Below are 24502 nucleotides of genomic sequence, written 5' to 3' on the forward strand. Positions count from 1 at the left end.
TTTGTTGTCTTGCGATAAAGCTGTAGGTGTGTCATGACACACAAACGGGGGTCAGGTGGTTATGCCCGGAATTCCAAACTCAGTCCCGAAATTCCTGGTCTACTTTGCTTGACCAACTCCAAGATCCGGAAGGTTATCTTGTCAGTTGATGTTTTCATATTCAATCTTAATTTGTATAGGGACTGGGCCCTTTGAGCTGAGACCAAAGCCATCAGCATGACTGTTTTTAGTGTGAGCTGTTCCAGGGCCAGGGACATTGCTGGTGACCAACCCCTTAGCAATGTCAGTACAACACTGACATCCCAGATCTGGGTGTACCTTGGTCTGGGGGGATTGGTGTTGTAGATACCCCTCATTAGTTTGGCAACTAGAGGGTGGGATCCCATGGACTGCTGTCCCGGTGCCTGCCATAAATATGCTGACAGAGCACTCCTAGCACTGTTAATAGTGCTGTAACTCAGTCCTTCATCAAAGTGAAGGCTGGATAGGAACTCCAGGATGTTGGTAACTGTAGCTGATTTGTATGCTACCCCAGACCTTGAGCAGTACGATTCCCACTTCCGAATGCTGGAGAGGTACTGCTTCTTAGTCGTTTCTCGGTAGGCCGCCGTGATCATGTTCATGGTCCTGTCCGATAATCCCAGATCCAAGAAAGGTCTTTTCAAATTCTGCAAGCCAACAGATTTATCCTGTCTTGGCACAGATGACTTTCACCCGTAACAGGATGGACCAAAAGATCTGGTCTTTTGGAAATGGTAATGAGTGGTTCAGAGACCATGTCGAGGACCACAAGGAACCATGGCTGTGTAGGCCAATCAGGTACTACCAAAATACCTGAAGCCGAGTCCATTTGTATTTTGCGTAGGACCCGACTGATGAGGCAGAAGGGGGGAAAGGCATAGAAATGTTTTTTCCCCAATTCAGCGGTCCATCGCTGCTGCCTCAGGGTCTGGTTCCCAAGCGACATATGTTGGTAACTGGTGATTCAGTCTGGATGCAAAGAGATCGATATCAGGAGTACCATACCGCATTGTAATATCAGCAAATACTTTGTGGTTCAACATCCATTCGGTGTTGCCATTAAATTTTCGTGACCTGGTGTCTGCCACAGTATTGAGCTTACCTGGTAGGTAAGTTGCTGAAAGCCAAATATGTCTCTCGACACACCATTGCCAAATTGTGTTGACCAGATTGTCACACGATATCGATTTTATTCCACCCATATGATTAATATAAGCCACCACCGTGGTATTGTCAATTTGTAGGCGGACATGCAAATGGTGCATAGCTGAACAGTAAGCTTTTAGCCCATAAAACGCACCCAACATTTCTAAGTAATTTATACCCAGTGTCTGCAGTAGTGATGATTCTTGTGTGTTCCATCTACCACCAGTACTAGATATAGTGTTAATTGCTCCCCAGCCCTGAGCACTGGCATCCCTTTGTAATGTGAATGATGGGTTACTGATAATGATGGGGCTGGAACTATGCCAAATATTTTCCTTCCACCATTGTAACTCTGAAATTGCTTTGGCTGGTAATTGCATAGGTCGATCAAAATGACCTGCATGTTGTTTTAGCGCTTGCACCTTTGCCCTTTGTAAATTTTGGTAATGCAAAGGTCCAAACTGAGTAGCTGGAAATGCTGCTACTAATTTTCCAATCACTCTGTCACTCTGTTGCCACCTGTCGAATAGATGGTTGATCAGTAACAATCAATTTGTTGCAGGCTTCCACCAAATCGGCTGCTTTGTCCTTTGGCAATGTTACAGACATGTGGACAGAGTTAATTGTGAATCCCAGATAGTCCATAGTTGTGGATGGTGTCAACTTAGATATACCTGGATGGATGATATACCCCAGTGTTTCAAACAGATGTTTGGTAGCTAAAACTGCTGATTTAGCTAATTCCAGGGTTTTCCCCACAATCAAAATATCATCAAGATATGCCATAACAATATGTTTTTGTTTCCTTAGTATTGCCAAGGTTGGTTTCAATATCTTGGTAAATAGTCTTGGGGCTGATGTTAATCCATTATGCAACGCTTTATACTGCCATTGTGGCCCCATCCAGTTAAATTTTAGGTATCGACGATGATCCTTATGAATGGGTACTGAATAGTATGCATCTTTTAAATCGATGCATGCCATGAAGTATCCTTTGGAAACTAGTTGTTTGGCAGTAACAAATGTTTCCATTTTGAAATGTATATACTTAACAAAAGTATTCAGTCTAGTTAAGTCAATGATGATGCGACATCCACCATCTTTCTTGGTTTTTGTAAAAATGTTTGATACAAATTCCAGAGAATCATGCACCGTCCTCTCTATAATTCCTTTAGCATGTAACCTCACCATTTCTGCATGTCAGGTAAATGTTGAACTGGTGGCATACTTTTGGGGTTGGCGCATCTTCCATGAGGGCCGCTCTGGGCCTTGGCCTAAAAAAGACCTTTGTGGTTGATGTGCAGCCCTCATGCTTTCACCAGCACCCTGGTGTTGATGCCAGCTGGTGGATGCATAGGGGTGCTGCCGTCTGGGGTGTGTGGTTTTGCTCGTTCCTGCAGCTGCCCTCATAAGCCCAATGGCTTTAGACTCTCCGTCCAGTTCTTTTACTTGCTTGGACAAGTCTTTTCGAAACAGCAGTATCTATGGTTGTGCCGTTGCAGTTTTGCACAACCCTGCGAATTTGGGTTTGAGGGCAGGTTTGATGGTGTTCTTTCGCAGGCAGTTTATTTCATACTGTGTATTACACAGTAGGGCCAGTGTGTCCTGCTGGTTACCCGTCATTTCGACCCCATCAACGGAACGAGCGTAGGAAGTTATGGCTGAAGTCAGAAGTTTTAATATTTTCTGAAGCTTCACCTCCTGGGTCCTTATGCCCAGCCCAATGTACCCCCAGATTTGGCTGTTGACAACGGGTACATTTAGCGAGATGCAGTTCTCTGGAAGTATGTATTTGTCCATTGTTTCATTGACTACCTGTTCCTGCAGAGGGTGGAAGGACAGGTAGTCTATGCTGGCCGCCAGTTTGGCCTGCGATGGTGTCCTGCTTGCGGTGGTACCGCAAACTTGTTGACCACTCCCAGCAGCTCTTCCTGGTCCTGCACCCCCAGCACACTGCTGGTATCTTCAGCCATGATCCCCTCTTCCAGGCCAGCCCAGCTCTGGCCCCAAACGCTCCCCTCTGTCGAGGGAGATGCGATGGACAGCGCCGACAGGTGCTGTTGTGGGTGTGCGAGCACTCCCATGGCGAGCTTGCTCCATCTCCCGGAGCAAGTCTCGCTGGAGCATCTGCTCCAACAACCGCTCCATGCGGGATAGACGGTCACCTTTGCTGCTCTCGGGCAGCGCGTCCGAGTCTATCGGCCAGACCGACTTCTGCTTCGCCTTGCCTCCAACCCGCTGCGCTGGTTCGATTTGAGCAGTTTGCGGCGTTGGGCTCGGATGAGCAGGGTTTGAGTCGGTGACTGTGGACCGCAGGGAATGCGTTCCCGGTGCCGTCGGTCGCCCCCCACTGCTGGAACCTTCCTGGTCCGCCACAGTCGTGCGGGACGCGACCTTCTTTATTTTCCTTCCCTTGTCCATGTTTGCTGAAACACAGAACACAGCAAGGGTTCGAAATAAACGACCTCAGAATACGATTACCTGCAGGTCCCGTTTTAAACTTTGCCGCGGGAGAGCTCTTCACCCGCCCGTCGCTGTTGCACTGCGTGAGACGCTATGTCGCGCATGCATGCTGGCGGGGTCTTCGCGTAGTCACTCACAGTGACTCCGAAGTAAAATAGACTCCTGGTTAGTCTCTTCGGTCACTGCGTGTGCGTATGATGCATTTGCCATCTCTGATCATGCACCATTGAAACTATCTATCAAACTATGTGATTCCAATTCTAGTGCTAAACAATGGCGATTTAATACTACTTGCTTCAAGATTTGAATTTTGTTAATTTTATCAAAGAACAGATTGCCTTTTTCTTTTCAACAAACTCAACTGAAGAAATATCCAATGGGGTAGTCTGGGATGCTTTTAAGGCATATATTCGTGGACAAATCATTTCATACTCCGCGGGATTAAAAAAACAAATTAAAAATGAAATACGTATATTGGCTGATGAGATTAAAGAAATTGATAAAAAATATTCAAAAGCTCCTAGTTTAGAGCTTTATTCAATATTTTCACACGGTATAAATTGTTCCCTCTCCAACCGTTATAATAATTTTTTACCTTTATACGGTGGAACGGATTTGACGACAAACAGGGGTCTAAACTGTTGCCATTTTTTTTGCAGCCCAGATTTTGTTTTGTTTTGTTTTGCTTATTTTAGTTTAGGGGGTTTTGTTTTTCTATTTTTTTTAAATCTTTTTGTTTTTATATATACAAGTTCTCTTTTAACCGTTTATCTATATTTACTCATAGCTATTCCCCATACCCAGTGTATATTTTGACACTGGATTTATATTTAGGTTACATTTGTTGTTAATGTAATCCTGATCCCTATGTTTCAATATCACTGTTATGTTTATCATTATTTTTTTTTGAAAAATTAATTAAAAAGACTTTAAAGAAAGAAGAAAGATTTGATGAAACTGAAGAATATGATTTTTTGCTGGATATTTACTATTTGTTTTAGCGTTTAACTTTATAATTTCTACCTTTTTTTCTAAAACTGCAAATAATAACTTCTTTCTGTTAATGCTGTTCAGTGTTTTTTTTCTTTACATTTTAAACAGATGTCTCCGAAGAAGAAGTGCAAAATTGTCAATCCAAAAGCCCAGCAAGGCATAGCTATTCACCTTGAAGTGAATTTCTCTGTCATGCCCGAGTTTAAGAGGGATCTTAAAAATGGACAAATCTTGTACTTGTATACCTCGTTTGGAAAAAGTCTGTCTGAAATGGAGAAATCGCTGAGTTCACATTTCTCTTTGTCGGATGCAGAAGGATATTCATTTGCTGCTGTTAACTCAAGGGTGAAGGCTCTCGTTAACCAGACTTTGCTTAAGTTTAAAAAACTCAGCAATCCCAAGGAACTTGGAGCATTTATGAAAATTTGTGATGAAACTTTTAAACTTCCAGAAGGCAGTCAACACATTTCTTTAGATGATATTCCTCCGCCTGATGCCCAAGATCCTGAATCCTTGACATCAGCCGAAAGCCAAGCGCCCATATTTCAAGACACTGAGGACATGGACGATGACAGTCATAGTCTGCATTCGCCACTGAATCTAGCAATGCCAATGACAGCTGCTGCCTCACCTGAACCAATGCCATCGACATCTAGTGTTTCAACAATATGTAGCAGAGAATTTCTAATTCTTTCACCAAGGAAACAGAAAATGAAGAAAAGACTAAACTTTCTGTCCACATCCAAGGTCGCTCTTGCACTAAAGTATCGCACAAGATCAGTGAACTTAAGGCACAGTTGAAAACTCCCAAACGTGTACTTAATCAAGCCTTAAGGGGTTGTCCCACTGTGGCGACCTAATTGGCGAGTTTAGAAGAGTTTAAGGAGAGTTTGAAAAAATCTCATGTAGAAGACCTCCTTCGACCTCCTTCGACTATGTTGAAGACTAGCTTTGACTAGCTTCAGGAAAATTAGACAACGAATAGTGGAGAGTGAAGATGACATCCTTCGATCTCCTTCGACTATGTTGAAGACTAACTATGACTACCTTTGGATACCTTCGATTACCTTCGACTATCCTCGATTACCTACGAATAAACTGCCGACCTACTACGACCTACTTCGACTAAACCTACGAGTAAAAAAAAGTATTGATTTTTTCCATGGCGACCTTTTTTTACTCGCAGGCATTATTCAACATGTTGAGAAATACGGCACGACCTAGCTGAGGCCTTGAATACGCGGGGACTACTCTCGAGCATGAAGGGGAGTTACAAAGACCTCCTAGGACCTCGTGTCGACCATGCTGCGAGTATGAGTCGAGGGCAAACCTGCGAGAACTCGCGGATTAGGTCGCCGCAGTGGGACAGCCCCTTTAAAGAGAAAGCAAAACCAAATAGATTTAATGGGCAGAAAGATTCAGGAACTCAAAGCCAATTTTACTTCGGAGTCACGTGAGTGACTACGTGAAGAAGCCCGCCAGGACGCATGCGTGTCATATCGCTTTCACGCTTGCGAAACGACAGGCGGGGTGGAACGTTCCCCCGCAGCGGTAAGTTTGAAACCGCGACCTGCAGGTAAGTGATTTACTCTGCGGTAGTTTTTGTCCCCGCGCTGTTTTCACACAGGGGGGGAAGCTGGACAAAATAGTGTCCACAAGTGCTGCGAGTAAAGCTGGCTGGGGAGGACCGCGAAGTTGCGGGAGCCAGCAGCAGCTGAAGGCACAAGGCCCGTAAGGAATCAGCTGTGCCGACTTTTTGTCCCGCGCCGGCCAGAACACCACGGCCGGGCGGGAGACTATTCAGAATGGGGCCGTCGACTTTTGACAAGTCGAAAACAGAGGAGGTGGGGTGGAACGACGTTCCCCCGTAGCGACAATTTAAACCAGGACCTGCAGGTAAGAGCTGCGGTCTTTCGGTGTTTTCCCATGCTGATTACAGGTGGAGAAACCAACGGGCTGCGACAAAGCTGGTGAGGGAGGACCGCGGAGCAGCGGGCAGCCAGCAGCAGCCAGCGGCACTCGGATCACCGATAGTGGGATCAGCTGTGCCCGATGTCGCCTCCGCACCGGCCAGATCCACGTGGCCGGGCGGTAAGGCTAGACACAAAACAAACAAGGTCGTGGACTCAGAGGAGTCCGACTTTGAACAGCCGCGGGCGGCCAGCGACCGAGAGCGCTGGAGCCGATGGAGCGGTGTGTGGAGCATTTGCTCCAACGTGACAGACTCCGGGAGATGGAGTCGGGTCACTGTGGGCCCTATGATAAACCCACAGCAGTACCTCTTGAAGGGCTGCACAGTGCTTCTACCTCATCAGAGGGGAGCACTGCGGGTCAGTTCTGGGCTGACCTGGAAGAGGGGTCCGCAGAAGGAAAGACAAGTGTGCAAGGGGTGCAGGGACTGTGCAAACCTGGAACCACAAAACTATTGTTTGGAGGCAACCTATCGAAGCAAGTCAAGGAGCTCGATGAGGAAGCAAAAACCCTGGGACTAATAAAAGGGGCTCCAACAAAAACCCACTACAGCCAAAGACAGCACCCCTATGCACCCACCAGCAGAACAGGTGAAAGCTCGAAGGCCCGGTCCTCAAAACATGAGTCTTTTTAGGCCATGGCCCAGGCTGGCCTTCTTGGAAGATGCGGGGACCTCCAACGCCAACCAAACCGAAAATCCAGACACCAGCGCAACAACAGCAGCGAAGAACCTACAAAAAAGAAGTACACCTGCCACTGGTAACTATGGAGGTAGGTGGGTCTGGTTCTCTACAAAATACAGGGAGCATGGAGGTTGGGGGGAGATTACACTCTTTTCTGAATGCATGGAGCATGTTAACGACCGATACTTACATCTTAAGCAGCATCCAGGGATATACAATAGAGTTTATACACAAGTACAGCCCTCCAGTTCAACATATACCGAACCGAATGTTCGTGCTTTCTGATAAAGAAAAATCAAAAGCGCAAGCTGAACTGGAGCGGCTTTTCGTAAAAGGTGTAATTGAGAAAACTCAACACGAACCATTAGAATTCGTGTCCAATATATTTACCAAAAACAAAAAAGATGGTGGTTGTCGCATCATCATAGATCTGACAAAATTGAATACATTTGTACAATATATTCACTTCAAAATGGAAACCTTTGTTACTGCTAAACAATTAATTTCCAAAGGTTACTTCATGGCCAGCATCGATTTAAAAGATGCTTACTATTCAGTGCCTATACAAGGTGACCACAGATGTTACTTAAAATTCAACTGGATGGGACAACCCTGGCAGTATAAAGCACTGCCAAATGTGTTATCATCAGCCCTCAGGCTGTTCACAAAAATTTTGAAACCAGCCCTAGCGTTTCTATGGAAACATAAACACATGGTCATGGCATATTTAGATGACATACTCATTGTGGGCAAAACTTTGGAATTGGCCAAACAAACTGTAACAGCCACAAAACAGTTATTTGAAAATTTGGGATTTATTATCCATCCAGTTAAATCTAAACTAACGCCTTCCACTACTATGGATTATTTGGGGTTCACCATTGACTCAGTTCACATGTCGGTGACTCTGCCTAAGGGAAAGGCTAGAGATTTAATAGAGGCTTGCAATAACCTCATTGACATCAGCAAACCATCCATCAGATTGGTAGCAAAAGTAATTGGCAAAATGGTGGCTGCCTTTCCAGCCACACAATTTGGACCTCTACATTACCAAAACTTACATAGATCAAAAATACAAGCACTCAAAATTAATGCAGGTCACTTTGACAGACCTATGAAACTACCAATCAAAGCTAAAATGGAACTAAAATGGTGGATAGATCTGGCTTTGTTCCAATCCAATCATTGTCAGTAACCCTTCCATGGTACTACAAACTGATGCCAGTGCACTTGGGTGGGGAGCCACCAATACCATCACCAGCTGTGGAGGTAGATGGACTGCTCAGGAGGCATCATTATTACTCACACTGGGCATAAACTACCTGTAAATGTTGGTTGCATTCCATGGCCTAAAGTCATATTGTACTGGGTCATATCACCAGCATGTTAGACTACAGATAGACAATACCACCGTGGTAGCATACATTAACCACATGGGTGGAAACAAATTGACATCATGTGACAATCTGGCTAATACAATTTGGCAATGGTGTATCCAGAGAAGACTAAATTTAGTGGCAGACACCAGGTCACGCAAATTTAATGAAAACACCGAATGGATGTTGAATAAAAAAGTATTTGCTGATATTACAGCAAAATATGGAACACCAGATATCGATCTATTCGCATCCAGACTTAACCACCAGTTATCAAATTATGTTTCATGGGAACCAGACCCTGGGGCAGCGGCGACAGATGCATTTTCGCTGCATTGGGGGGGCATTGTTTATTTACGCATTCCCTCCTTTCTGCCTCATCAGTCGGTATTAAGGAAAATACAACAAGACTCTGCGTCTGGTATTTTGGTAGTACCCGATTGGCCTACTCAACCATGGTTCCCAGTGGTATTAAACATTGTATTAGAACCATGTATCACCATCCCACATAGACCAGATTTATTGCTACATCCCGTAACAAGGGATAGCCACCCATGCCATAAACATTTGAACTTATTAATTTGTAGAGTTTAAAAACACCTCTACTACAACTGGGACTGACGGACCGAACAGTGAACATGATCTCGGCGGCCCAAAGACAGTCAACCAAAAAACAGTATCTGGTCTATATCAGGAAGTGGGAGATGTACTGCCATAAAAACAACATCACCTACAGAGACATGAACATCCCGTCTGTTCTGGAATATCTGGCAGGCCTCCACTATGATGAGGGGCTCAGTTACAGTGCCATCAACTGCGCCAGAAGTGCCCTATCGACTTACCTATGGCAGAGGACAGAGCGTTACTCTGTTGGGACTCACCCACTGGTAACAAAACTTATGAGGGGAATTTTTAATACTAATCCCCCAAGAACCAGGTACTCCCAAATATGGGATGTAAGTATTGTCCTGAAGTTGCTCAGGAATTGGTCTCCAGCAACAGCTCTGTCCCTACACAGACTGACATTAAAAACAGTCATGCTAATGGCATTGGTCACGGCACAGAGGGTACAGTCACTGCATAAACTAAGACTGGACAACATGACTTCCTCAACAGAAAATATTACGTTTCATATCTATGAGTTAGTAAAGCAGAACAGACAGGGATCAGCAGGCCTCAATATACAATTTAAGTCATACCCAACAGATGACCGTCTCTGTATAGTAAGACATCTGTCGTTATACATGGAGACAACGAAAATCCTAAGAGGCAATGAGAAGGCACTTTTGGTCAGCCACAAGCAACCACACAAAAGAGTGACGGTCCAGACCATCTCAAGATGGCTGAAACAGGTGCTAACACAGGCTGGGGTGGTAACTAATATTTTTAAATCTCATTCCACCAGGGCTGCAGCTACATCGGCAGCGATACAGTTGGATGTACCAATGGACCAAATCCTCAAGGCAGCAGGATGGTCTGGGGAAAAAACATTCCAATTATTTTACAACAAACCAGTAATGAAACCTGGAACGTTTGCAGAAACAATTTTAAGTTCTGTAAATTAATTTAAATCCATAAAAAGGGGTTATAATTTTGTGTTAACAAATTTTATGATTTCAATGTCGAATTCATGTCCAAATTATGTTAACACAATTCCTCCTACAGTCATCAAGGCAGACGTGATGCATGGACTCGTTTCCACGGCATGAAATCACATAGCTTTAAAATCTTCACGTAGTCACTTACGTGACTCCGAAGTAAAATAGTAAGATTAAACGAGAATTTACCAGTTTGAAGTTTGATCTGTATTTTATGAGGAGTTACGATGAGGGATTACGTGCCCTCCACTCCCACCCTTGATCATATACTTAACTGGTATCTCTTCTCTAATCTGACTATGTTTAGTCATTACAGTTATCTGAGATTTCACACCGCTGCTTTGAAGAATGACACGCATGCGTCCTGGCGGGGTTCTTCACGTAATCCCTCAGCGTAACGCCTCATAAAATACAGATCAAACTTCAAACTGGCAAGTTCTCGTTTAATCTTACTAATTACGTGGGAAAATTTTTGCGTGAGAGCTTGCTGAAACCAAGGCAGAGTTTTTGAGACTTAAAGAAGCACACGGACAATTGCTCAAGTTTCGTGGCAGTAAGAAAAAGAGGAAAGCTGTTTCAATTCACCAGTACTCTGGAGGCTGCCAGTATTGTCAAGTCAAAGGAGGACTAGAAGTAGGGCCTGTCCCACTTGGACGACCTAATCCACGAGTTTAGAAGACCCTTGACGAATTGAAAAAAATGTCAAGGTCGTGTTGACTAGCCTAAGTGAAAGACCTCCTACAACTATGTCTACGACCTCCTACGACCCCCCTCGACCTCAGTCTTCCACACCTAAGACCAACTATGAATAGCTACAAGTAGAAAATGATCACATGATAAAATGATCACATGATAAAATGGTCCAGGTGTATTTGAGTGCCAGATGGAAGTTAGTGGTGAAATGGATGAAGTCAGTGAGTTGTGTGTGGTTGCAGGAGGTAGCACCAATGCAGTCGACCTTTCTGTCCTGGGCTTCCTCCATGACCAGAGTGAGGACCACCGTAAATTGGAGGAGCAGCACCTCATATTTCGCTTGGGCAGTTAGCACCCCAGCGGTATGAACATTGACTTCTCTAATATCAGGTAGTCCCTACTTTCTCCTCCCCTTCTCAGCTCTCCCTCAGCCGACTGTCTCCACCTCTTCCTTTCTTCTTCCCCCCTCCCCCCCCACCCACCCTCACATCAGTCTGAAGAAGGGTCTCAACCTGAAATGTTGCCGATTTCCTTCGCTCCATAGATGCTGCCTCACCGCTGAGTTTCTCCAGCATTTTTGTCTACCTAGGTATCAGATTAAAGTTATTTTTATGCTTTATCTGATGAGAAAAAATACAGGCTTGATTTTGAAAATCTCAAAATTTTGTAACATTCCTATATGTTTGGGGTATTTTAGTCATAGTTATGACTATGACTAAAATACCCCAAACATACTTATTTTTTAAAGAAAACTCGACTTTATTAAAGAATAAAGTAGAAATAGTCATAGAGTGATACACCATGGAAACAGGCCCTTCGGCGCAACTAGCCCACACCGGCCAAAATGTCCCAGCTACATTAGTCCCACCTGCCTGCGTTTGGTCCATATCCCTCCAAACCTGTCATATTCATGTACCTGTCTAACTGTTTCTTAAATTTATGGATAGTCCCAGCCTCAACTACCTCCCCTGGAAGCTTATTCCATCACCTACCACCCTTTGTGTGAAAATGTTACCCCTCAGATTCCTATTAAATCTTTTCCCCTTCACCTTAAACCTATGCCCTCTGGTTCTCGATTCACCTACTCTGGGCAAGAGACTCGGTGCATCTACACGATCTATTTCTCTCATGATTAACGATATCAGCCCATCTCTTTGAATTTCTACATTACATTTACAATTTATCCTCATAGATACCATTCCTCGCTTTCTGGTAGTGAAGAATAGGAAGTGCTGTAAATCATTTAGATTAGATGATTTTATTCTTCACCTTAATGAGAAATCTTAAACGATTGAAGTCAGGGATTGATTGCGTAAGGATTAATCTGATTCAAGCTGTGTCCACTGCATGGCAGTGATTTGGAAAATGACTGATGGGTTTACAGGAGCCAGTTAAATAGTAGAAGTAATGGCGTGGGAAATGAATATTTTTTTTTGTACCTTCTGTATCTCTCATTTCGCTTTCTCCTGACTCTCAGTCTGAAGAAGGGTCTCACCTATTCGTTTTCCCTAGAGATGCTGCCTAACCGCTGAGTTATTCCAACTTTTTGTGCCTTTCTTCGATGTGAACCAGTATCTGCAGTTCTTTCCTACACTTCTTAAATGCTGTCAGTGACTCTCATACCAATCCCTTATGCAGTATATTCTAGATATTCACCATTCTCTGCGTGAGAAAGATCCCCTCTATCCCTTACCTTAGGTTGGTGTCCACCTCTAATAACTCTTGCAGTCTACCCTGTTGTAATTTTGTTAACCTCAATTCATATACCCTTTATGTCCTCCGTTTGAGGGAAAACAGACTTAGCCTCCCCAGTCTCTCCTTATAACTGAATCTCCCCATATCTGGCAAGATCCTGGTGGATCTTCTCTGCTATATCTCCAGTGCTATCATCTTTGCCATAGTGTGATGATCAGAAATGCGTGCAGTACTCCAGTTGTTTGACCAATGTTTTATAAAGTTGGAGCAAAATCTCTCTATTGTATTCTGTGTCCTGACTTTGAAGACAGTATCCCAAATGCATTTGTAACCACCTTATCAACCTACACTGCCACCTTTAAGAATATTTGTGCCAATCAACAGAGAATTTTACCATTCATTCTAGAGATTTCAGGTAAATGAAATGTGTGGAAAGGAACTGCAGATACTGGTTTATACTGAAGATAGACACAAAGTGCTGGAGTAACTCAGCGGGTCAGGTAGCATCTCCGGAGAAAAAGGACGGGTGATGTTTCGGGTCAGGACCCTTCTTCAGACTGAAAGTAGAGGGGAGGGAACTGCAGGTAAGAAAAGGCCAGAACAAAGTAGGGCCGTCAACAGAATACCAAGAAAGGGTAGAGAATGATTAATGAAGTTTCCTCCTGCAAAAATTGTCAAATGCAGTCCTAATATTATAAACAATTGCACTCATCCTGTATTTAGACTATGTGTCCCATGACCCGATCCAAGCTGTTATGAAGCTTGTAAATTGTACAAACTGCATTGTTGAAAAAACTATTGATTTTTGCGTCTTTAACGAAATATTTATGTAGGTTACCTCAACAAAGTTCTTTGTAATTACATTTTAGTAATTGAACAGGAATGGTTTCATTATTATCAAACCTTATTTGGTGGTTTTCTTTTATATTCCATGTCAAAGAGTGTTAAGTATGTAATAGAAATGGTGTTAGCTGCCTCCAAGTTAAAGGGGGAGGAGTGTTAGGTATGTGATAATTAGCATATGTAATTAGTGTCTTGTGATGTCTTGTGCAAGTACGCATGTGCAGGGAGACTCAATGTGGCGTCCTGCAATAAAGACGTTATCTCGTGTTCGAACCTTATTTAAGTCCAAGCATCCAAATACACAAATACACAACAAAGATGATCACTGCAATAAAATGGCTGGTATCTTCACATATTAGAATGTTTTTACAGTGGAAGAATTTTGAGCAGGAAACATGGTTACACGATTAGGGGTGATAATTTAAAACTGAGGTGCATAGTGACTTCTCGCAGAGAATGGTGACATTCTGGAATTTTTTACCCCATAGGGTTGTGGAGCCTGAATTATAGGGGTATTTAAAGAGGAAGCATATACATTTTTGAAAGATCAGGGAATGGGGGGCTATGGGGAATGGCCCAAAGTGAAGATTCGCAATGATCGTATTGAATGTCGGGGCAGGCTTGAGGGGTGGAGTGGTCTAATTCTGCTGTTATATTCATAATAATGTTTAATTTAGTTTTAGTTTAGTTCATTGTCACGTGTACCATGATCATATTGAATGGCGGTGCAGGCTCGAAGGGCCGAATGGCCTACTCCTGCACCTATTTTCTATGTTTCTATGTTTCTATGTGCCGAGGCACAGTGAAAAGCTTTTGATTACAATCGAGCCATCCACAGTGTATAGATGCACGATAAAGGGAATAATGTTTAGTGCAAGGTAAAGTCCAGTAAAAATAGTCTGAGGGTCTTCAGTGAGGTAGATAGTGGCTCAGGACCACTCTCTGGTCATTGTTAGGATGGTTCAGTTGCCAGTTTGGAAGAAACTGTCCCTGAAGCTACAGGGGTGTGCTTCCAATGTTTGAGGGTCTTACCATATTCAGAATGTTCTGGGTTCAGGTTCCATTCTAGAGACTTGAGTGCAAACATCTAGGCTGACACTCCAAATCAATACTGTTGTAGTGTTACATGGTTGAAAATGCCCTTTTTCAGATAAGGCATTACACTAAAGCCCAACTGTGATCTTAATGGAATGTAAAATATCCCATGTCACGAATTTAAAGCAGAACAGTGTAGTTAGCCATATTATCTGGCTAATATTTTCACTGCATTCAACATTATCTCAATATTATTAGACTGCTGTTTATGGGAGGTTGTGGTGCATAAATTAGCTCAGTATTTCTCACATTCTAAAGTAATTAGTTGAGACAAAAGCAAACTGCGAAGGCCCAGACATACACAACAGCATAAACTTGAATGTAAAGTATAACTAGTTTTCAAGTAAATTGCTATTTGGATCATCACATCATGCATCCAGATGCCAGTACTGTGCTATAGTAAGATTAAGATTATTGTCGAGATGAGGCTGAAGAAGGGTTCCAACCCAAAATGTTGCCTGTCCATTTCCTCCACAGATGCTGCCTGCCCCACTGAGTTCCTGCAGCACTTTGTGTTTTGCTGTGCTATATGCAAGGTTAATTTCAGGTTGATTAAGATTAGGAAAGACAGTGCCGTTTTTTTTCAACTGGAGAATCCAAGATGTCTATCCATAAAAATACAATAGAAGTCATACACCTCCAATATCCATGATACTGCTGCTTTTACTTTTTAAGATACTGGCAAAGAACATTATAATGCAGTTTGCAGCCAGTTTTCCATTATACAACAAAGCTCCAAGCAAAATAAAATAAAGCTTATTCTCCATTCTTCTTTTCATGGTGCTATTTACATTCGAGTTTAGAAGAGTTGTGACAGCTAGTAATATAGGAAATTCAATGTAGCCATTTTGTACACAATCTCCCACAAACTGCATTTAATAATAGTTATTTTTTAGTAATGTTGATTGAGAAACAAAAACATTCAAACATAATAGCAATGTGAAGTAGAGTCATAAAATATTTTACCATTGTCTAAGAGCAGGGAGAGGTTTACTTTAATCTATCATTTAAAATATATCAAATTCAACACTCAAGCAGTCCCTCTGTCTTTCATTGGGATGTCAGCCCAGAATTTTTATATTCCAATCTTTTGGGTTGGATTTCAACCAGAGCCTTTTGATTTATGGACAAGAATGTGACTCAATGAACCAGAGTGGCAGGATTACTAACTACTTGTGATCAGTCATCTGAGTATACGAAAATGTGAAGTGCAAGTTTTTTCCAGATATTGAATTTACACTAAGTACATTTTACTGTGATTTACGATACATTTACATGTTTAAAATATTCAGGCACTTTACTGGATCCCGTAGCACTTCATAATTCACCTTGCAATTTCAATAATGAAGCAGAAAATATCTTCATTATCATATCTTTAAAATTGGCCGCCAGGGGTAACACTTTATTTTATCTAATCTCATGTGACCTTCAATGATCCTTGCACTTTGTGGTATAATTGCAATCTAGCAAGCATGCACCCCGATCTTCAAATATCAATCGTGGCTCTAGTGATTAACCTCAAACAATAGATGACCTTGTAATGTAATACACATCCAAGCGATTACCTGATATCTTGCCAATCTTGGAAAAGAAGGTTGTAGTAAAAGTTGGATAAATGAGATTCGTATATAAGGAAAAATGGTTTTCGATATAATTAAGTAACCAGAACTCAATGAGTTTATGATCCTTGAGGTGCTTAGGTGTCTTAAAAGATGAAGAAAATGCTCACGAGTCCGCAACGACCAGATGCACTATCCTAAACTAGAAACATTTTTTACATTTATACCAAGCCAATTATCCTACAAACCTGTACGTCTTGGGAGTGTGGGAGGAAACCAAATTTCTTGGCGAAATCCCAGGCAGGTCACAGGGAGAACGTACAAACTTCACACAGCCAAGCACCCATAGCCAGGATCGAACCCAGGTCTCTGGCGCTGTAAGGCATGTGCCACCATGTGCCACCATGCCGCACTAGATGTTATTTATAAAATAAACGTTCTTATTTTCTTGACTGCTAAGCTTAATAGCCTGCATGTTGTGAATCAACGGCAGCAAACGTATTGGTATTCTAAAGCATTGTCCTTAATCTGTGAAATTCTGCAACTTTTGGATTTCTGTGCACGCTTGTGTAAATGTAAAAATAATCCATCTGTGACACCCTGCCTACCCACATTAAGTGCTCCAAAGATGGTTCATTGTGGAGTGCAATGAGGATTAGCTACTTGAGCTAATTCCCCATACATGTGTTAATGGAGTGCCCACCACTTGCATACTGGGTCACCAACATCTCTTGGGCATTGCCCTTATAGAGGCTGGGGACGCACTCTTCCGCACTTGTTTATCATATACGGTCTTTCTGGCAGGCTTGTCAATTTCAGACTACATATTCTATCCCTTTCTGAAGATTGCCACTTGAAGTCCTCATCCGAATCCCAGGAGAAGAACATATGTGACCTTATCTTCGGGTAAACTGCCACCTGAGTTATCTTTTCACTTGCACTATCTGCAGGCTATTAATTCACAAAGACTCCCGACTTAATCTCTAAATTAAATGTATCCAAGCTATTGGTTGGTTTCAAACTAAAGGACTGAGTCTTCACTTGCATTCTTCATGTTTTTCTGCCATCTCCTTTACGTCTTACAATTACACAGTAATCTAAGAATTGGGTTATGGTCCAACAAGTGGAGGGAAGAGTATGTTGAACATGATTATGTTATCTATAGCTTGTGAATCAAATGAGAGAGTGGAAAGAGTGGGAAGGTGATGTGGGAATGAAAGTAAGAATGAACATAGTCATAGAGCATGGAAACAGACCCTTCAGCCCAACTCATCCATGCAGACCAGGACACCCATTTTTGCTAGTCGTATGTTCCTACATTTAACCCATATCCCATTAAACATCCAACTGTCATGGTTGCTCTGATAAAGCTACTGTCTGTAAGCTGCTCTTACCTCTGGTTCTCTGTGGTTTCCTCCTGTGATGGAAGTTGCTAAGCTTTGTGCAATATTTTCAGGTGTTATCCGGATTGAAGAGCTGCCAGTGTGTACAAGCTGTGGAATCTGTCTCCGAGTCTTGCTTCGATGTTAAATATTTGAGTCAGGGAATGTGAATGCCAGGTAAATGAATTAAACTGTGTCTGTGGCTAGTGGTCCTGTTGGTGCACATGTTGTCCGGTGATACATTCTGCAACCTTGGGATTTAACTCCTGCCACCGACCAGCACAGCTCATTTTTGCCACTGTCCTCTATGTGTGTTTTTAGAGGACTCAGCATTTAGACTGGTGCATGGATACTATAGGTTTAGAGGGATATGGGCCAAACGCAGGCAGGTTGGACTAGTATAGATGGGGCATGTTTGTCAGTGTGGGCAAGTTGGGCCGAAGTGTCTGTTTCCATGCTGTACGACTATGACCCCCTCTCTTTATGGAAGAATACAACTTATCTCCTTTCCTACTCCTGCACCAACATCCAGTATAGTGCTAGAAAACCTGATTCTATTTTCTTCAGTCAATGTCTCCCAGATCAAAACGAGCTTCAAACATGTGTGCCGGTTCCACAACCTGAAATCGCACTCTAAATCAACATGCAAAAGTAATAGCCACTGAGTCATTTACACCATTCAATAAGGCATGGTTGGACTGGCTGTAACCTTAGCATCACACTCCAGACTATCCCCAACAGCTTTCACCTCCATGCTATTCAAGAACCTTCTATCTTTGCTTTAAAAATTGTTCAAGAATTTTACCTACAATTTCCTTGAAAGGTTAGAGGGGTATGGATCAAACACAGGCCAATATGACTAGCTGAAATGGAGTATCTTGGTCAACATGTTCAAGATGGGCCGAAGGGCCTGCTTCCATGGTGTAAGGCTCCATGACTAAGAGAGTTCCAAAGATTCAAAGACTTCTGGGAATGAAATAAAAACACCTTCACGGTCTTAAATGAGTGATCCCTTATCTTTAATCTAGTTCCACATTCTCCCACAAGAGAAAGCATCCATTTCACATCTTGTCCAAACCCTTCAAGATTCTATTTATATATTTCAATCAAGTTTTCACTCAATCTTCTAAGTCCTGTGGTTTTAGAAAAATACTGTCCCAGCTTTTCTCATAAACTGTTCAATCCAGATATCTATCTGGTGAACCTTCTTTGAACTGTTTCCATTGTATTTACATTCTTCTTTAAATAGAACATAGGACAGTGTAACATAGAAACAGGTTGTTTGGCCCACAATGTCTGTGCAGACAGTGATGTCAATAAGCGAGTTCAGTATTCCGAAAAATGCAAGGAATCATGGGATTTGTCAAAGGTCACAAGCGATAAAAACTCTCGGCGGCCGTGTCGCGACATGGACATAAACCTGCGCCTCATCTGCAGCCAGGATCGATCCCGGGTCTCCGGCACTGCAATCGCTGCCGAACCGCCACTGGACCATCCCCGTCCCTTCCCGAGTCCCCCCCCCCCCGTCCATGAGGCGGCCAGAGACGTCTGGAGTCAGACGGTAGCAGCACCCCCAGGCCCACAGCCAGCGCGGAGAAGCAGGGCTAAATCCAGCTCAACTCCACCTGTCTCACCGGGTTAATCTACAGCCCTGCCTGGACTGACGGGACACCAGGGCTGTGGAGTTAGCCCTGCTTCTCCGCGCTGACTGTAAGCCTGGGCCGTCGTTCCTGTAAGTCCAGGTAGGGCTGGTAGGTTAACTGGCAGAGTTGAGCTGAATTTAGCGCTGCTTCTCCGCGCTGGCTGTGGGCCTGGGGGCGCCGCTCCCGTCTGACTCCCAAAGTCTGTGGCCGCCCCCTGACAGGTTGGGGGGCACTCGGGAGGGGACGGGGATGGTCCAGTGGTGGTTCGGCAGCGATTGCGGCACCAGAGACCCGGGATCGATCCTGGCAGCAGATGAGGCACAGTTCTATGAACATGCAGCGGCATGGCTGCTGAGAGTGTTTTTCGCTTGTGACCTATGACCTGGGCATGCACAGTTGGAATACCAAACTCGTTTATTTAAAGTAATCCTATCTGCCTGAATGGTCTATATCCCTCCAACCGTGGTCTGTTCATATGCCGGTCTAGATGTACCGTAAATGTTTTCTATCGTATCCGCTTCTTTCACCTCCTCTAGCAGTAAGTTCCAAGCACCTACCTTTCTGTTTAAAAACCTTGACTTGCATATCTCATCAAATGGTTGCATATCTCAATTAAATCTATGCCCTTTATGTTCTTTCCACCCTGGGAAAAAAGGCTGACTCTGCCATTTATGCTTCGCATAATTTTATATACTTTTATATACATTTATCCAACCTCTCCTTTTAGCTAATACTCTCTAAACCAAGCAACATCCTGGTTAACCTCTTTTGCACCCTCTCCAAAGCCTCCAAATCTTCCCTGTGGTGTGGTGACCAGAAATGCTCACAATCGTACAATGTGGCCTAACCAACGTTTTGCAGGGGCCGCGGAACGTTTTTGAAAGTGGGGGGGCTGAGCGTTCACTAATCACCGGTCTCGGGGCTACCCGATGGGGGAGCGGGGGGAGGGTGGCACAATTATTGTTTGTTGTTGTTGCTCGACCTCCAAAAACTGGGGGATAATAGAGGCCATCTCTATTATGATAATAGAGGGCCGACTCTCCCTCCCTCTCGGAGTCGACTCTCTGTCTGGGCCCTCTCTTCCGCTCGGCGGCTAATCACAGCGCTTCGTTCACTGCCCCATATCTCGACTGTGAACCGCGCTGTGATTGACCGATGAGCGGAGGGGAGGGAGGGTTTTGGGGGGCAGTCGGTTTCCGCCACGGCTGGTCATGGTTTTGCCGCGCTCTCTGTGCACTTGTCCTGAGATTCTGGATGGCAGAGGTCCTCAGAAGAAGGGGAAAATACGCCTGCGGGCCGGATAATTTCGGATTACTATCTTCGTTCTTTTATGTCCAGAACAATTGTGCTGCACGGTGGAGCAGAGGTAGAGTTCCTGCCTTATAGCGCCAGAGACCCGAATTCGATCTTGACTCTCGGTGCTGTGTGTATGGAGTTTGTACGTTCTCCCCATGACCTATGTGGGTTTTATCCGGGTGCTCCAGTTTCCTCCCACACTCCTAAGACGTACAGGCTTGTAGGCCAGTTGGCTTAGTAATATTGTAAAATGTGCCTAAGTGTGTAGGATAGTGTTAGTGCGCGGGGATCGTTGGTCAGCGCGGACACGGTGGGGTGAAGGTCCTGCTTCCATGCTGCATCTCTAAACTAAAATAAACAATTTTCAATTCATTCTATCAAGTCTCTGTAGATCATATTTGCCTTAATCTTTCAATCATCCAGGGACCTTGTTGAAAGTTTTGCTGCAATTCATGTAGACAACATCCACTGCTCTACCCTATCTAAGGAGACCTATATTGTAACACTACTCTAGATGTGGTCTCATTATATCTGAACCATTACTTAGAACAGTACATCAGAGGCCCTTAAGCCCACAATGTCAGTCCCAGATATTATGTCAAATTAAATTAATCTTCTTGGCCCACACATGATCCATATCCCTCTATGCCTATTTCTAAGCCTCTCGTGCCATTGTCCTATCTTCCTCCTCCACCACCCCTTGCAGCCTGTTCCAGGCCCCCACACTTTATGTGCAAAATAACATCGCCTGCACATCTCCTTTAAATGTTGCCCCTATCACCTTAAAGCTATGCCCTCTGCTCTTTGACATTTCCGCCCTGTGGGAAAAAAGGGGGAGTAATTGAAACAATGAAGTACACGCACTTTATCGCCTTCTTCCACGTCGCAGATTTTCTCCCCCGTGGCCGGGTTCCAGGTTGCGAACTGTTTGCCGCTGCAGGATTCATGCCATTCATTATTTATGAAGATCTGCGACAAAAAAAAAAAGCAAACACTTGCAAATGGACAACGGCTCGAACCGACACGGCGGGCGTGCTGAGAGCCCGGGACATCACGGTGCAGCTCCCTGTAGTCAGGATGCGGTCAACCAAGTGTTACTGATGACTTGGAGTAAATAAGTAACAACCATTTGAAGCGGTTCCATTTGAAGATTGACCTGATTTTCAAGTTGATACTGAACGCGCGGGTCTCAAGGTTACTACTGATCGTCATGCATTTGACACAGATGCTTCTTAATATTGAGGAAAACACAAAGAACTTGAGGGGACACGGGTAGCTGCCGGGATTGGAGTAATTCAGCAGGTTGGGCAGCAACTGCGGAGGCAATGGACAGGTGACATTTCAGCTCGGGGACTCTGCTGCAGACTGTTGCTCCAGTCTGAAGAAGGGTCCCGACCCGAAACGTCGCCTGCCCATCTCTCCACCGTTGCAGCCTGGCCCACTGAGTTCCTCCAGCACTTTGTGTTTTGCTCAAGTTTCCAGCATCCGCATTTTCTCGCGTCTCTCTACTTTCCAATGTTTATTTTGTGTTAAATCCCATCGTGGCAAATTGAAGGGGGCTTTGACCCCGTAATCCCAAAATATCAATTTGAGAATAGGGGTGGGGAAGAATTGATGCCCCGATAGTGTCTGGGCAGGTGGCTCCCATACGCGTCCAGCGAGGTAGCTGATCAGGCGCAAGTCAGGACTTTCACCTTGTGCTTTTCTTTCCCAATCAGAAAATGTAATTGAAAACAACTTCAATATTAACCACCCTGACCCCCACCCCCTCCCGATCATGCCAATGCAATGCAAAAGGGAAAACCTATGAGCCCGATATAATCTATGAGGGCACTTATTCCACGTTAACATTTAAGTGCATGGGGTTGGATTTCATTGAGGTTACAATGGAAGAGAGGGGCAACTCGGCGCTCAGGGGTTGCTCATGGCCGGGAAGTTGTAGAAGTATGGAGAGTGTGGAGTGAAATGACCGCACTCACCTTTGTGTGTCTGATTTCCAACTCAGCCAACGGCACGGGCGCACTAAGTGGACCTGGCGCTGTAGCTTCGCGGGCGGCTGTCGGAGCACTCATGTTGCGCTGGTTCGCTTGTGTTCCTGGAGTGGCACAGTTCAGGTTCAGGCACAATCAAGCTCTCCAAATAATATTCTCCCCTCCCCTCCCTCCCGCCCCCCTTCCAAAAAAATAAAACCCGAAATATTTGCAGTACTTTCCTGCTCTTGCTGTCAGTCGCAAGGTGTTGAAACAGAGTTATTAAACACTGGGAACATTCGTTGGAAGCGATTGGCTGAAAGTGCGATACAATACATGGTGCGTCCAAAGGGCAAGTCCACACCCCTCATCAGCGCCACATAGAACAAGCCAAGTCACGGCTGCTTGAAACAACATTCATGATCTTTCCAATCAGTCCTTGGAACGTGAGGTTCCAACATGTGATGGTAACATATTTTGTTGCAACAACCTATGATCCAAGTAATCCTGTAAGATCTATACAAGAGATTTGAGAACTAAATACTAAAAAGCAACTTTAGCAGTTGGATATAATACAAAATCTAAATTAAATTCGCTAAATGTACTTATAAAATGGTAAACATAGCGTTTTTTTTTAGCAATAGGCAAATTGATAGACGTCAATTAAAACCAGGATTCTAAGGGGAATGAAAGGCAGGTTTGCTTATAAACCGAATGTTAGAAACACGCACAAAAACCTTGCATATGCTGCAAATCTGAAACAAAAAAACCCAGATAATGTTGACAGCACTCAACTGGTCTGGGAGCAGTTGGGCAAAAGGAAACAGTTAACGTTTCAGGCCCGGGCCCCTTCATCAGGCCCTGTATTTGTAGAGATGTCCATAATATTCTGCATCCAATAGCATATCATAGAAAACTAGTCACTCTTGTAATGTAGGAAACAAATGAACCAATAGTCATGCATCCCGGAATAATTGGTGATGTCATTGTTTATTAAAAAAATACTGACCAATATATTAGTCAATGGAATGTAAAGTTAAAGCAAATCCGAATTCACAATAGCACAAAGCTTGTACCTATGACATACTGTGAAGAGGATAATGGTTGATTTCAAGAACATTCTTGTGGGCAAGATGGTCATAATCCAGCAGTCAAATGTTAATACAGAGAAAGTGGGAACAGATAGATCATGGCAGACAGACTGATTCGTGGGATGCCAGGACTTTCATATGAAGAAAGACTGGATAGACTCGGCTTGTACTCGCTAGAATTTAGAAGATTGAGGGGGGATCTTATAGAAACTTACAAAATTCTTAAGGGGTTGGACAGGCTAGATGCAGGAAGATTGTTCCCGATGTTGGGGAAGTCCAGAACAAGGGGTCACAGTTTAAGGATAAGTGGGAAATATTTTAGGACCGAGATGAGAAAAACATTTTTCACACAGAGAGTGGTGAATCTCTGGAATTCTCTGCCACAGAAGGTAGTTGAGGCCAGTTCATTGGCTATATTTAAGAGGGAGTTAGATGTGGCCCTTGTGGCTAAAGGGATCAGGGGGTATGGAGAGAAGGCAGGTACAGGATACTGAGTTGGATGATCAGCCATGATCATATTGAATGGCGGAGCAGGCTCGAAGGGCCGAATGGCCTACTCCTGCACCTATTTTCTATGTTTCTATGCGAGATAATTTAAAGTGAGCACAACAATTCTGAGTAGTGTGAGACACGGACAAATTAGATGCCGAAAGTCCTTCAAAGTGACTTTGTTCATAAATACAAACTTATGTTGAACCTGTGATTGGACCACAGGCGGAATTTCAGCCCCAAGGTTATACTGAATAAAAAGGAGGCTATTCTCTTTGGAATAAATATGGTTGAGATGAGATTCAAGAAATACATAAGATCATGGCTGATTTAGAATGGGTAAAATAGAGGCAAGGCATTCTCATTAGTTCAACAAACTACAAGCATACACTTCAATTGTCAAAGTATAGAAGGCCACAGGGCAAGGGCAAATCAATATGGTTAGTATAGATACTCAGCATGCATATTTTGGACTGAAAGGTAAATAGACAATAG

At 43.7% G+C, this 24502-nt stretch overlaps 1 protein-coding gene across 4 annotated transcripts in view; it reads right to left on the reverse strand.

Annotated features, from left to right (window-relative positions):
* aldh1a1 (aldehyde dehydrogenase 1 family member A1) overlaps positions 1 to 24502 on the reverse strand; it is a 106294-nt gene that overhangs the window by 56353 nt on the left and 25439 nt on the right. For 3 of the 4 annotated variants that reach the window (XM_033017550.1, XM_033017553.1, XM_033017549.1), the window contains exons 2-3: positions 22437 to 22552; positions 21322 to 21426 (exon numbers count right to left, since the gene is read on the reverse strand). In XM_033017550.1, the coding sequence (XP_032873441.1) occupies positions 21322 to 21426; positions 22437 to 22552 (221 nt within the window). Of the gene's footprint in view, positions 1 to 21321; positions 21427 to 22436; positions 22553 to 22665; positions 22767 to 24502 lie in introns of those variants that run through there. The other variant, XM_033017551.1, reaches the window with a different exon arrangement.

This window comes from Amblyraja radiata, chromosome 3, assembly GCF_010909765.2.
Source record: "Amblyraja radiata isolate CabotCenter1 chromosome 3, sAmbRad1.1.pri, whole genome shotgun sequence".
Taxonomy (NCBI): Eukaryota; Metazoa; Chordata; class Chondrichthyes; order Rajiformes; family Rajidae; genus Amblyraja; species Amblyraja radiata.